Source organism: Cyprinodon tularosa, unplaced genomic scaffold, assembly GCF_016077235.1.
Source record: "Cyprinodon tularosa strain WSP-4 unplaced genomic scaffold, ASM1607723v1 ctg724, whole genome shotgun sequence".
Lineage (NCBI taxonomy): Eukaryota > Metazoa > Chordata > Actinopteri > Cyprinodontiformes > Cyprinodontidae > Cyprinodon > Cyprinodon tularosa.
In genome coordinates, this window is record NW_024039479.1 from 88,989 (window position 1) to 101,946 (window position 12,958).

At 40.4% G+C, this 12,958-nt stretch overlaps 1 protein-coding gene across 1 annotated transcript; it reads right to left on the reverse strand.

Annotated features, from left to right (window-relative positions):
• Nucleotides 1-7,456: 7,456 nt before the first annotated feature.
• LOC119772688 (low choriolytic enzyme-like) lies at nt 7,457-12,958 on the reverse strand. Its single transcript, XM_038269226.1, has 8 exons — nt 12,813-12,958; nt 9,518-9,599; nt 9,281-9,436; nt 9,074-9,194; nt 8,760-8,938; nt 8,581-8,662; nt 8,286-8,410; nt 7,457-8,132 (listed from the first exon to the last, which is right to left on the reverse strand). Coding segments are annotated over exons 1-8 (870 nt in total). The 5' UTR covers nt 12,936-12,958; the 3' UTR covers nt 7,457-8,130.

Sequence of the window (12,958 nt, forward strand, 5' to 3'; positions counted from 1 at the left end):
CATAAGGAAAATCTTTATGAGAAAATAATTATCTTTATGATCATTTATTAAGTGTATGTAAAACCTGTAAGAACCTGTAAAATCTAGATGAATGAAAAACTAGTGCTCACATTATGAATCAGGGAATTTAATATTTAATGCAGAAGAGATCATTTACTAATAGCCTTTTTATATGGTAGGAAAAGGCTCTGTTCTATACTCAGGTTCAACCAACTGGTTTTCTTTTTCTTTTCTTCTGCTGTTTATGCCCCCAAACCCCCGGATTTAGGAAACTTGGGGCCCAGGGCAAAGGCAGGCAGGAGGGGCCCCTCTGAATTCAGAAGTTAACACATAAAACAGACTTATTCTCCAGATAGAGAAATGTTAATAGAATAGACATCCATTATCTTTTTTTGCATCATTTGTTTTCAAATGGTTTGCTGCTGTCTGTTTGGACCACACAATGGCTGCTATCAATTAGTTCATTTCATTTTAACTAGGTCCACTCAGAGTTGAACGCGTGAGCAACTAGTATAAAGAGCCATTGTCAGTGGAGCAATGATTTGACGAGTCACCATGACAACAAACAACAGGAAGCGCCTTTTTCATGCCAATGGAATTAGAGGTTTTAATGCAAATATAAAAAAAGGAGAATGTGTTTAAAGGACAAAGCAACAGCTGCAAAGATTGCTGCTCCAGTTAATGAGTAGGTTTATATGATGTGGGCTATGGCAGGGCGTTTTTACATTTATTAAAAGCATTCCTCTCTGTTGTTCCATTTGTAGATCACTAAAACAAGATTCTTTCTGATCAGAATCACACTCCTAGACTGAACTGCTATCATTTTCTAAATTACATTTTTGTAGCAGAAACCAAGTTTTAGAAAGTATAAAACAAAAAAAAATTATACTAGTAAGAATTAAGTTTTAAATATTTATTCATTTCATTTATTCATTTTAAGTGGCCATTCTGATATTTATCAGCTTGACTGAAAATTTATTTATATCTGAAATACACGTCTTCATTGTTAGAATAATACAAGTGCTGACTAGTAACAATAGGAATATGGAGATCTGAAATGAATTTCTAGACATCCAGAATGTTTATTCTAGATGTGCAGAATGACATTTTGTTTGAAATGGTCATTTAGAAAAGATATCAGGTAGAGTATTCAGTAAAACCAGTGCACATCAAAACAGCTTGCCATAGTTTTGTTACCGTAAAAATATCAGGGGATTATTTCCTGAATGGTCGTGGATCAATATTTCTATTTAGGTGAAATATTCTGGCAGCAGAGGAGGATGAATAATAAAAAGGTTCTAATCTATAGAACCTGTTCATCATCTCATGGGTTCCTCCTCATGTTGATTCTGTCGTGGGAAAAAAGTATTCAACTATTCATCCTAGTTAAATAAACGGAGATCGATGGATTTCACTCAGTCGGCACATTTATTAATCATCTTTGCAAAGAGAGAACAGTTCATCATACGGCCCTTATGGCACAACATTCTGCTCTGTTCTGATCTGGACAGCGTTCGTTCCTCCTTACTTACAACAATGGTAAGCAGTCAGAGTCAAAACAATTACAGACACTTTGGTTAAACAGTAACATGTGATGAATAAACCTGGAGAAAGAATCTGATTTGTTATGGGAAGAAGCTACAGGTGCTGGTCATAAAATTAGAATATCATGAAAAAGTAGATTGATTTCAGTAATTCCATTTAAAAAGTGAAACTTGTATATTATATTCATACATTACATACAAACTCATATATTTCAGATGTTTATTTTGTTTAATTTTGATGATTACAAATGACAACAAATGAAAATCTCAAATTCATCATATCAGAAAATTAGAATATTGTGAAAAGGTTCAAAATTGATGGCCCCTGGTGCCACACTCTAATCAGCTAATTAACTCAAACCACCTGCAAAAGCCTTTAAATGGTCTTTCAGTCTAGTTCTATAGGCTACACAATCATGGGGAAGACTGCTGACTTGACAGTTGTCCAAAAGACGACCATCGACACCTTGCACAAGGAGGGCAAGACACAAAAGGTCATCGCTAAAGAGGCTGGCTGTTCACAGAGCTCAGTGTCCAAGCACATTAATAGAGAGGCGAAGGGAAGGAAAAGATGTGGTCGAAAAAAGTGTACAAGCAAGAGAGATAACCGCACCCTGGAGAGGATTGTGAAACAAAACCCCTTAAAAAATGTGGGGGAGATTCACAAAGAGTGGACTGCAGCTGGAGTGAGTGCTTCAAGAACCACCACACACAGACGTATGAAAGACATGGGTTTCTGCTGTCGCATTCCTTGTGTCAAGCCACTCTTGAACCACAGACAGCGTCAGAAGCGTCTTGCCTGGGCTAAAGAGAAACAGGACTGGACTGCTGGTGAGTGGTCCAAAGTCATGTTCTCTGATGAAAGTAAATTTTGCATTTCCTTTGGAAATCAAGGTCCCAGAGTCTGGAGGAAAAGAAGAGAGGCACTTCATCCACGTTGCTTGAAGTCCAGTGTAAAGTTTCCACAGTCAGTGATGGTTTGGGGTGCCATGTCATCTGCTGGTGTTGGTCCATTGTGTTTTCTGAGGTCCAGGGTCAACGCAGCCACATACCAGGAAGTTTTAGAGCACTTCATGCTTCCTGCAGCTGACCAACTTTTTGGAGATGCAGATTTCATTTTCCAACAGGACTTGGCACCTGCACACAGTGCCAAAGCTACCAGTACCTGGTTGAAGGACCATGGTATCCCTGTTCTTAATTGGCCAGCAAACTCTCCTGACCTTAACCCCATAGAAAATCTATGGGGTATTGTGAAGAAGAAGATGCAATACACCAGACCCAACAATTCAGAAGAGCTAAAAGCCACTATTAGAGCAACCTGGGCTATCATAACACCTGAGCAGTGCCACAGACTGATCGACTCCATGCCACGCCGCATTGCTGCAGTAATACAGGCCAAAGGAGGCCCAACTAAATACTGAGTGCTGTACATGCTCATACTTTTCATGTTCATACTTTTCAGTTGGCCAACATTTCTATAAATCCTTTGTTTTTATTGGTCTTCAGTAATATTCTAATTTTCTGATATGATGAATTTGAGATTTTCATTTGTTGTCATTTGTAATCATCAAAATTAAACAAAATAAACATCTGAAATATATGAGTTTGTATGTAATGTATGAATATAATATACAAGTTTCACTTTTTAAATGGAATTACTGAAATCAATCTACTTTTTCATGATATTCTAATTTTATGACCAGCACCTGTATGTCTGGTCTACAAACACCAGCCTGGAGAGAAATGTGTGGCCTTGAAGGTAAAGCAGACTAAGTGAAAACTTTTATAGTGAGTAAATATGATAAATTAATATATAATAGAAGAAAGATAAAAATTTTCCGACTACAGTCCACCCTTTCGATTTTAAAAGGATATTATCCTTGTGTAATCGATATTATAAAAAAAAGGAAAATTTATGAATATAAGAAAACTAAGAAACCAAAATTGTGAGTAAATGTAAAGAAAGCTAAAAACTAAAAAACTAAAATAAAAATAAAAATGATAGTTAAAAAAATAATAAATCAAAAATCCACAACTGCATTAAGTCGGTGGACAATGTTGATTATAATAGATGGAAAAAGTATGGACAAGATTATGATAGCTAAAATATGTTGCCAATAAAAAGAGCCCTGGAATCACACCTTAGTTAGCAAAAATATTTACTGTTTTTCCCCATTATGATACTTTTATGGAAAAATATCTATTTGCTGAAAATTAAAATTTTTAGTTCTTATCATTATCAGTTACCCTTTTTGTTTCCCTGGAAAGAGAAAAGTTCAAATCAGTCAAAACAATAAACCCCTTCATGTCTACAAACTGTAAGTCAAATTATTAATCTGAGTTTCATTAAAAGTAAAAATGTTAAAATCATAACACTAAGATGTTTCACGCAGATGACGAGTTCAGCTATTCAGAATCAGGGTCAGTCAAAGCACACATTGAAAAGTTGGAGGATTTAATCTCAGCGCTCCTCTTCCCCAACGGTAGCTGAGATGACCCGATCATCAGAGTTTATCCTCTAATCCAGAAATCTCTGCCAATACTGACCATCAGCCATCAGGTGGTCATCAATACTGACCATCAGCCATCAGGTGGTCATCAATACTGACCATCAGCCATCACGTGGTCATCTAACACTTGAACTTTCTTTTTATTATCAAGAAAACTAAAATCAAACACTTAGATACTAAAATGTTAATCTTTGATTAAAATACAACACATCACAACACATTTCCCTTCTCATTCATGTTGTATGACTAAAAAATCAAAAAGCCAAAGCTGATGTCAGACATCTTCAGGTGGGCGTCTTCAACTTTCTGTTGATGTTGGTCCCTTATACAGGCGACATTTTGAACGAGGTTCAATGGGTGGTCTGCAGAGCAGCTGGTCCTCAACACATCAGGTGGACTACTGATGTGTTAATTAACCAATCAGAGGGGATTATTCTGCCCCTTTATTCTGATTTGTTTTGTTGAAAATTTTCCTGGTTCCTTCCTGATGAGCTCCGATCACTTTCTTTGATGTCTTTGAGCCACACCTCCTCCTGCTGAAGAATGGAAGGATGGCTGAGATGGTCCTCCATCAGGGTCTCCAGGCACCTTGGTCCCTCTGTAAAGCCGTCTCTAAGGGAAAAAAGGTCTTGTAGGTCATTTTAATGTGTCACCTGTCAGTCCCAGTCTGGCCAGAGGTCAGAGGTCAGGTCCGTTCTGTGGTCCAGGAAAGGGTCGACCCGTTATGAGCTCATGTGAGGAACATGAGTAACAATAGTAGATAAAACAAATTAATGTAGCTTAAAGAAGTTTAGATAAAAAATTGAACTTTGTCACAAATCATTGAATTATTCCATAATTTTAAACTTACCCAATAAATGTACTTCCTTATATTCGGTACCCTTATCACTTCTGCACCTGCAGAAATCCAAACAAGCTTCTCCTCAGCAGAGGAGGGAGGGAGGACTGTGTGTGTGTCAGTGGACTGCAGCAATGTGAACAAGGGGAGACGCTGCAGCACAGCCTTCTCTGCTGCTTCCACCAGACATGATGTGTGTGGGAGAAGAAAATGGGCTTCTCCATCTGATTTCAAGAACGATGTTTCCAAGGCGAAGCAAAATCAAACCAGAAACAAGAGTTTCATGAGGTGAAGAAACAGCGAACCAGGGGTCCAAGAAGCTGAACCATCAACAAACATCAACAAAGCTGGTTTTTCCCAAACGCTCATCAGACAGTCAGGCTGAGGTGTTTAAACTTCATCCAGCAGTCTAGCAGCCGTTTCTGTCCTCTGCTGCTAAGAATTGCCTAAATAGATAATTTTCCTTTATAAGGCCATTTTATTCCCTTATTTATTTACTTTACTGGTTTAGTCATAATTTAGTATTTTATTTAGGTTGTTTATTTATTCTGCTCTAAATTATCAACCCAAATTCCACATGAACTGTTCCAGATGGAAAAATAAACAGCATCTATATGGATCCTTATTAGTTTAGCTTTGCTGTTTTTCTCTTGTTTTATCTTCTTTCCACCCTTTTCTTCATCAGAACAAATAACACATGTTCTGTTGAAGAAAAACCATAAATTTTCAGTCTATTTAACCTCCAGATATATCTGAGCTATGGATTCATTGAGAATAGATAATTTTAAAGCCTCAACCATTCATCTTAATGTAGGAATTAAATCTTGTTATTTATTTCCTCTATCATTGTAATCATTATTATTAATGTTATTATTATTAATATTAAATATTATTATTATCATTATTTCCAATTGAGTCATTTGAACACTGTATAATTATTAACCAATACTTATGTTGAATAAATTTGCATATTTATTCCAGATCAGCTTAAGATAGATTTACTTCTTAAAGAATTTTAAATAATTTAAAAGCAATTTCAACAGGCCTAATTTATTTTTATACAAATTATTTGTGCTACACACATATAGATTTATTTACCCTTAAAGTTTAATCTTAATCTTAAAGAATTAGGGTTAACAGGTACTTTAACTCTATTCAATAAACAGCGAACCGGTTACTATTCTGCTGAAAATACATAAAGGCTATGAGTTTATTAATTTCCTGTAAGAGTTTAGAGTTTTGTTTCTATAAAAGCACCAATGAAATTACAATTCATTATTATTACTTAGTATAGTGTCCGTTTAATATGTAATACAATGTATTAACAATTCATTTTTCTTTTACACAGTAAAGTGGCTTTTTGCAGCCACGCTTTGGATATTATGATCCAGATAAATGGTCGTTATTAGAAGCTATCAGTCCCACAGATTGGCTTCAGATTGTGCCAGTAGGCTCAGTAGGTTATCATCGAGTGAATCCTAAAGTCATTCCTTTTTTGCCCCACGGAATTAATGAATCTATTTATGTGTAATCTGAAAATAATTTCAGTAGTTCTTCATGTACGGTAAATATAACTAAATAAAGATAAAGTTATGTGCAAACCAAGAACAAGTAATCTCATATCCTGTCCCTGGGTTGTAGAATCCTCTCTCTATAAATATTTAATTCTCTGTGGAAAAGTGCAGATCATTCGTTAATAAGATCCACATCAAATGGTCATGCAATGTCTTTTTTATTTAAACCTAATGTGTCTAACGGACCTATATATATATCAAAAATTAGACTAAATCAGAAAATAGAACAATCTGATTGGCTGTAAGGAGAGCGGAGACAGAGACACTCTGAGTTTACCGAAGAAAACCGACCACTGACCAGGTTAGCTCTGGGAGGATGTTACTATGGCAACAGAAACAGAGGATGACTCCCTTTGTGAATCAGAAATTTTTCCGTTCCCTGATTTCAAGTTTAGAAAGATTAGAGATTTCGGTAAACCTGCTTCATGAAACAGACCCCTGGATGACTGAGAGTCTTCACTAGCATAGCCAAAGATAGAAAACTATCTTTGTCAGTCTTGAAGGAAAGTACTGCCTTCTAAGACTGAGCTTTGCCATTTAACAAGGTGACAAAAAGTAGCAGTACTACTACTACTTCTTTTTATTAAGATCTGAGGGCAGAGGAGGACAAATAGAACATCTTTAAATGATTTTCGTAGAGATTTTAGACCAAACAGTTATTCTACTTGTAGAAAATGGACACTTTATATGGCTAACTGACCGAGCTAAAAGAGGCTAACCTGTTAGCTACAGCTAGCCACAGCGCTACCCAGCTCTTTATTTCATGGTCTAACAGTTACTTTGTTCACCAGAAACAGATTTTTTTTCAGTTTTGTTATCGATCAGGTAAAACTTCATCAGTCATTAGACTCGCTAATGCTACTGTAGTGGCTAAATGTCTGTTCTTAATATATTGAACATTTTTTTCTTCAGATGAATGCAAATAACCACTCAGTCAGATGGAATGAATGAGTCTACAAGTGTTAAAGTGAACGATGGTAGAAAACAGTGTGTTCGCCCCGTCTTTATTTCCAGAAGCAACAAACACACAAGGTTTTTTTTTTTACATTCCAGAGACATGCAAGCTCCCAAAACATCATCGCTCAGCGTCATTGACTCTCCATTCAAAATAATTCTAAGCATTAAACTGAATGCAGATTAAACTAGAAGGAAATTATTAACACTGTAAACCACTAATGCAGTTATAATGCAATCGTAAATATTCTATAATATGCAAATTAAACATATCCAAAACTAATGACCAAATATGGGCTGCAATTACTGAACAGAAAAATGGTACTAACAGCTACAGATGCTCCCGACTCGGCACACTGATGCTGCGTGATGTTATTATCGTTGTCTGGGCAACCACAATGTTTTACTTTCAGCCACTCATATAGCGTAACGTCGCTGGCATGAAGCAGGACCACAGCAGATCTGGTACCTACACTGGTTTTATGATGAACGGCCATGATGGCTTCCTCCTCTCATCTTTCCTGACTCCTCAGCCAAACTTTTCACTCCAAATGAACAAAGCTCTGATCAGTTTTTGAACTTTTCTTTAATATTATTTTGTATTCTCTTTGGACACCAGTCAACATGCGATGCTACTGGAGTTAGCGACCAAACTCCCATCAGGCCCAGCTCTTTCCTCAGCCTGTTGGATGAAGGTCCGGATCTGCAGCTTCTGCAGGGAAACAGATGATTTTAAGCTTAGACCAACTGGTTTTCTGAGGATAAAAGATTCATTTAATACTGTCAGAGTGTGGAACGAGCTCAGCTTCGCTGACGTTTCTGAACTCATCCAACAAGCGTTTCCTCCCTTCTCCCTCAGACTCACAGCATTGGTAGAGTCTGTTCAGCCTGGTGATGTCATTTTGGCTCATCTGTGTGGCCTGGCCGAAGGACACATTGCTGTTTGGGATGGGCTCCATGGTGGGGAGGTTGTTCTTGGAGAAGGCGTACCTGAGGAGTGGTGGGATCACAGAGAAAGCCGATCAACCAAAATTATCAGAAATCACAGACTGCTAACACATCAGCCGTTAGATAGCATTAGCGTTAGCTTAGCCTAAACACGGCTGCTCGCTGTACTGGGACATGGGAGCATCTGGTATTGAACGAAGCTCATGTCTGACCTCTCATACTGCATAACAGAGTTGTAGTCATAAGGCGTTCCCTGGTTCAGAGTGTCGATCTTATAGAAGTTGTACTCCATGTCTGCAGAGGACAGATGGACAGGTTGAGTTCAGGCTGAAGAGCTGAGACTTAGAGACAGGAGGACATCAGTGGCAGGAAGAGTTCAGCACTGACGAACCGTCGATGATGTTGTCCCAGTGGACCCTGATGTGGTTGTCCCTGTCTGAGCGGGTCTGCTCATGGTTAAAGCCCAGGGCGTGGAGCAGCTCATGTTGGACGGTTCCATGGTACAGGCAGCCCTGTCGGCTCAGAGACACCGTCTGGGCCCCACCCTGACGGCCCACGTATGAGTAGCAGCTGCAAACACAAAGACATGCTAACGTAGTAAGCCGCACCGGGGCGCTTTTCAATAGATGGACACAGCGATCCACCAGAGCTGTGTTTTACCAGCCGTAAAATGACATCAAAGAAGAAATAAGAAAAGAGTCATACCCGTTCCTGGATTCAATGCTCAACCATTCGTGATCACCGTTCTGGTAGGGCCGGAAACGGATGCAGGAAACCGCAGAGAAGGACTCCAGCCCACGGACAATGATCTCTCTCTCACGGTAAGCTGTGGTCAGGTAGGAGTCAGCAACCACAAGGTGAACTAGGAGCATATCTGACTATGAGTCTCTGATAGAGGGAGTTGATGCTTACAGTAGTGGTTGGCGATGTAGTAGGGGATGTAGACTTTTCCATCTGTGTATTTCAACCAGAGGCATCCTCTGGAGGTGCAGGGGTCAGCATTCCTTTCTGCCTCGGGCTTCAAAGCGATATCTCCGCCGATTAGAGGGGGTTCATCAACATCTGGGGCTGTGAGACAAAGACAGAGTGAGGTTAGAGAGCACAGTGGTTCAACCACGGTGTAAACGGGTCACAGCTGTCTGGACCTACTGCGGTCTCTGTTGGCTCGCTCCAGCAGCTTACTGACGGACAGCTCCTGGGAGGCGTCCACCTCAATGGCAGCAACCTCTTCTTTACAGAGCAGAACATTTGCAAAGCTTTAGATCTATGCAACATTTACCTTGGAAGAGACTGTTTCTTCTTCCTTTCTTACCTTCCTGCATTCAGACACCACAGCATGAAAGAGGGGAAGAAGGAGAAGAAGTGATCTTAGACACCCATGGTCAATAAGTCTATGTCCACATAGAACCCATTACACTTGATTGACAAAATACTCTAAAACTATACTCCATGCTTTACACACAACTTTTTACCTTCTCCAAGCAGAACCATGAATGGCAGCTGGAAACTGGATAAGTATGTCTGGCTTTAGATAGAAACAGTTTTCCATAAATGAGCCCTAGATCTGTTAACTGATTGCTGCTCCACTAATATCTAACTATATCCTCGACTCCTAGGAAATATGCCCGACTCTAATGTCAGGGAAATATAACCGGCTCCTGGGAAATATCCCTGAATCCTGGAAAATATCCCAGACTCCAACGTCTGGAAAAATATCCCTGACTCCAAAGTCTGGGAAATATCCCTGACACTAACATCTGGGAAATATCCCCAACTCCTGGGAAATATCCCTGACTCCTGGGAAGTATTCCTGAATCCTGGAAAATATCCCCGACTCCAACGTCTGGGAAATATCCCCAACTCCTGGGAAATATCCCCAACTCCTGGAAATTATCTCCGACACTAACGTCTGGAAAAATATCCCTGACTCCAATGTCAGGGAAATATCCCCGACTCCTGGGAAATATCCCCGACTCCTGGGAAATATCCCGACTCCAACGTCTGGGAAATATCCCTGACATTAACATCTGGGAAATATCCCCGACTCCTGGGAAATATCCCCGACTCCTGGGAAATACCCCTGACTCCTGGGAAATATCCCAACTCCAACGTCTGGGAAATATCCCTGACATTAACATCTGGGAAATATCCCCGACTCCTGGGAAATATCCCCGACTCCTGGGAAATACCCCTGACTCCTGGGAAATATCCCGACTCCAACGTCTGGGAAATATCCCTGACATTAACATCTGGGAAATATCCCCGACTCCAAAGTCTGGGAAATATCTCTGACACTAATGTCAGGGAAATATCCCCAACAATGAGACCAAATGTTTCATCTAATCTCAAAATGTAGCAGTTAGCAAACTGAGCTATGCTCAGAACGGATTTTAAAGCAGCTGTTTAGGACGTCAGAGGATGAAAGAGTAACGGGGGGGCTGGTCCCTACGTGCCCTGTGCATTGATGAGTTCATGAGGAGCGGGCAGGTCTTGGATCAGTGATGGTGGGGAGGAGACGCTGACAGAGGAGACCCAGAGAGCAGGAGCCTGCAGTAATCTGGGCTGCTTTCACTTTTCACTCCATCTCAGCTACAATCTGATAAACTAGCTGAACTCCCTGATCCATCTGATGAAGGTGCTTGGTAAGAACATTGACAATCACTCTGAATTTACAGAAAACCTCCACATTTAACGTAGCCTCTGCCTGTGTTAATTAAATATTTTAATAACCAGGTTCAGGTTGGATAGCCCCCTTCCTGAGGTTTCTATCATGACCTCATGTGGTAAATGACAGCGACTCCTGGCGTAATTGGGAGGACTGTGGTTTGGGACAGACATAAGAAGTGCATAAGAAGGGGTCTAGAGGGTGTGTTCCCTCTACAGGGGATCACTATCCTCAGCCTCCCTTAAGGCCTATGCTAGGGTGCTGGAGAGGAGTGTCCAGCTGATGGAGGCACCTCCGCTTCAGGAGGAGGGGTGGGGTTTGGTCCGTATTACGGATATTAAGTCAGATCTGTTCCCACTGCATTTTGGACACCAGCAGGGCTGCCCTCGGTCACCAGTCCTGATCAGAACCACTATGGACAGGATTTCTAGGCCAAGCTAAAGCAAGAAGGGGGTCTAGTTCTGGGACCAGCAGATTTCATCACTGCTTTTTGCAGATGACGTGGTTCTGCTGGCTTCCTCCTTCCAAGACCTACAGCTGCACCGGGATGCTTCATCTCATCCAGGGCAATGATTCTCAACCTTGGGGATCTCCTCCCAGAGGAAGGGGCCCATGTCTGGGGGCGCCCGGGCTTCCCCCAGCAGAGCTGGAGGAGGTGTCTGTGGAAAGGAAAGTCTGGGAGTCTCTGCTGAGACTGCTGCCCCACGACCCGTACCGGATGAAGCAGAAGATGACCAGAACCACGGTGCAGACTTCATTGATCATAAACATGTTCTTAATATTTCTTTTAGATATTGTCACTTGATATCTCTGTAAATGCAAGTATGATTGATAAATATATTAGCAAGTCCACAAACTGTAGTTAAAATCCTTCAGCTTCTGATTGTCCCTTATGTTCCTAACAGAGCAATTTGCTCTCAATCTGCAGGTTTACTAGTGGTTCCTAGAATTTCTAAAAGTAGAATGGGAGGCAGATCTTTTAGTTATCAGGCTCCTCTCCTGTGGAACCAACTACCAGTTTTAGTCCTTGAGGCAGACACCCTGTCTACTTTTAAGGCTAGGCTTAAAACTTTCCTTTTTGATAAAGCTTCTAGTTAGAGTGGCTCAGGTTATCCTGAGCTATCTCTATAGTTATGCTTTCTTCCTGTTCAAAGGGAGTTTTCTTCTCCACTGTCGCTACAAGCATGCTTAGTGTGAGGGATTGCTGAAGAGTCAATGAGTCGGTGCAATCAGCTGGTTTTCCTTAGATAGAAAACTTTGAATCAATCTGACTGGATGATCTGGTGAACTGGAAAGTGACCTGAGATGACATGATGTGAATTGGAGCTATAGAAATAAACTGAATTGAATATAAAGTTTTAGACCGGTGAGACTCTCATGTGGTCCTAGAGGGCGCTGTGGTGCCTGCAGGCACTATGCTGGTGACCACTGTTTGAAAGAGTTTGACCCAAAATGATACCATTATTTCCTCAACAGACCAATAAAGTTACTATGAGCTGCAGACACAGAGAGAAAAGCCACATATGACTGGTAAAGTTCACTGTAAACCTCCCCATCTCAAATGCTTCAGTCGTCACTCAAACCTCTCTACAGTCCAGAAACACTGAAGGAACTTCCTCCAACAGGTTGAATAAAGGTGAAAATATATAAATTAGATTTTTCTTTGCATTAGAAATATTGTTGTAGTATTAATTCTGTTCTATGTTTTGGAGATAATTCCAAACAAAAGCCTGATAACAGAACAACTGTGCCTCTGCATGCCCAGCGGCACATCGTTACCTCAGCCCAGGAAGCCGACACCAGAATCAGAACAACAAACGACCAGGAGAAAACCTGCATGGTTGCAACAGACCTGTGAGACAGAGAAGAGAGCACAGAGACAGAATGATTGTAATCAAACATGGAGCTTTGGCTTCCATGGAGAC

Coding starts and splice junctions, on each gene's coding strand:
- LOC119772688 (XM_038269226.1), bottom strand. CDS start 12,935: ATGTTTGATTACAATCATTCTGTCTCTGTGCTCTCTTCTCTGTCTCAC. Junction 8,939..9,073: donor AGCATTGAATCCAGGAACGG/GTATGACTCTTT, acceptor TTGTGTTTGCAG/CTGCTACTCATACGTGGGCC. Junction 8,663..8,759: donor CTGGGACAACATCATCGACG/GTTCGTCAGTGC, acceptor TGTCCTCTGCAG/ACATGGAGTACAACTTCTAT.